Source organism: Merops nubicus, unplaced genomic scaffold (assembly GCF_000691845.1).
Source record: "Merops nubicus isolate BGI_N331 unplaced genomic scaffold, ASM69184v1 scaffold26445, whole genome shotgun sequence".
Taxonomy (NCBI): Eukaryota; Metazoa; Chordata; class Aves; order Coraciiformes; family Meropidae; genus Merops; species Merops nubicus.
In genome coordinates this window covers 781-2,120 of record NW_008610716.1, presented here as the reverse complement: position 1 = coordinate 2,120, position 1,340 = coordinate 781, and the positions used below count along the sequence as shown (strand labels likewise).

Sequence of the window (1,340 nt, the reverse complement as noted above, 5' to 3'; positions counted from 1 at the left end):
GCTCCCTTGTCTTGTCTGTCCCTTTGTCAGAAGGAGATGACCTCCCGGATGTGCCACTGAGATCCGACCTCCTGCTCCCCCCCAGCATCCTGAGGCCTCAGTGCCCCTCCTGCGCCGAGACGTGACTCACAGGGAGATCAGAGACGTTTGGTTAAAGAAATCTCTATATTTTTAATGAGTTCCAATGTAAAACTGTGATATTGCAGGAATATTTTTTTAAAGATGCTCTAGATTAACTAGTTTTTTATAGTAATTTCTATAAAAAAAGAAAAAAAAAACCAACAAAACAATGAAAAATAAGGAAAATATTTTGGGCCACCTGGTGAAAGCCTTGCTCTGAGGAGGGCAGAGCCACCCTGGGCTGCCTCTTCCCAAGCCCTTCCTGCAGCAGCACTGGGTGAGCCAGATGCTTTGGGCAGAGCCATGCCCAGCACCTGGCTGGTACTGCCTCTGGATGCCCCTTTCCCACTGGGAAGGGACGTCAGGGGGAAGTGCTGGGGTGCGTGGGCCCCTCGGGGTGCTGCGTGGTTCCAGCACCTCTTTCCTGGCTGTGAGTCTAGTTTTGTGAGAGCTGCTTGTGTGCCCAGCCTCCACGTGGGGCTGGGTTTTTCTGGGCGTTGATGCGCCAGCGTGGGGCTGGGTTTCTCTGGGGGTTGGTGCACGGTGCCTCCGCTGCCGGAGCGCTGCTGTCGTGGCTCTGCTCTCCCCAGTGGGCTGAGCTGTGGCTCTGGCCTCGCTGCTCCTACAGGGACAGGGACCCCTGGCTGGGCAGACCCACGCCCCGTGGGAAGGAGAAGAGGGAGGGTGCTGGGACAGGAGGGGGCAGTCCTCACACACCCACCCCCCTGTCCCCTCTCCTCATGGTACGCTGGCCCCGCAGAGCAGGTGCCCTCCAGCCTCAGCTGCTGTGTATGGACCATTGTCTGCTTCCCCTTAGGGTACAGAGCCTCCACCCCTCCCCAGCAGCACATCCCCCCTCAGCTGAGGGGGACACTTGTGAGCACATCTCCCGTAGCTGAAGCCTCTGGTGTGCAGGCAGGGACCACTGGGCTCGTCTGCTGCTGGCACCAGCATCCAGGCTGCCCAAGGAGAGCTTTGCAGGGCCCCCGGGTAGGTAGGTGGGTCTACCTAGGATCTGGGGCAGTGAGGGAGCAGGATTCACCGTGGGAGGAAAGCTTGCTATGAACAGTGACCAAACTACCACTAACCACCTCACCCTTGCCGTGTTGTCTGTGTCCTGGTATCTCTGTACATAGTGACCCTTGTTTCCTGTGCTGTCGTCCAGACACTCGTACGAATTCCACTGTAGTTCTCTCTGAAATGGAACCAATAAATTATGT

At 56.8% G+C, this 1,340-nt stretch overlaps 1 protein-coding gene across 1 annotated transcript in view; it reads left to right on the top strand.

Annotated features, from left to right (window-relative positions):
• The window catches only part of MOB3A (MOB kinase activator 3A), a 3,547-nt gene extending 3,487 nt beyond the window's left edge, over nucleotides 1–60 (top strand). Inside the window, exon 4 of the mRNA XM_008941001.1 lies at nucleotides 31–60. Coding sequence (XP_008939249.1) covers nucleotides 31–60 — 30 coding nt within the window. The remainder of the gene's footprint in view (nucleotides 1–30) is intronic.
• Nucleotides 61–1,340: the final 1,280 nt, after the last annotated feature.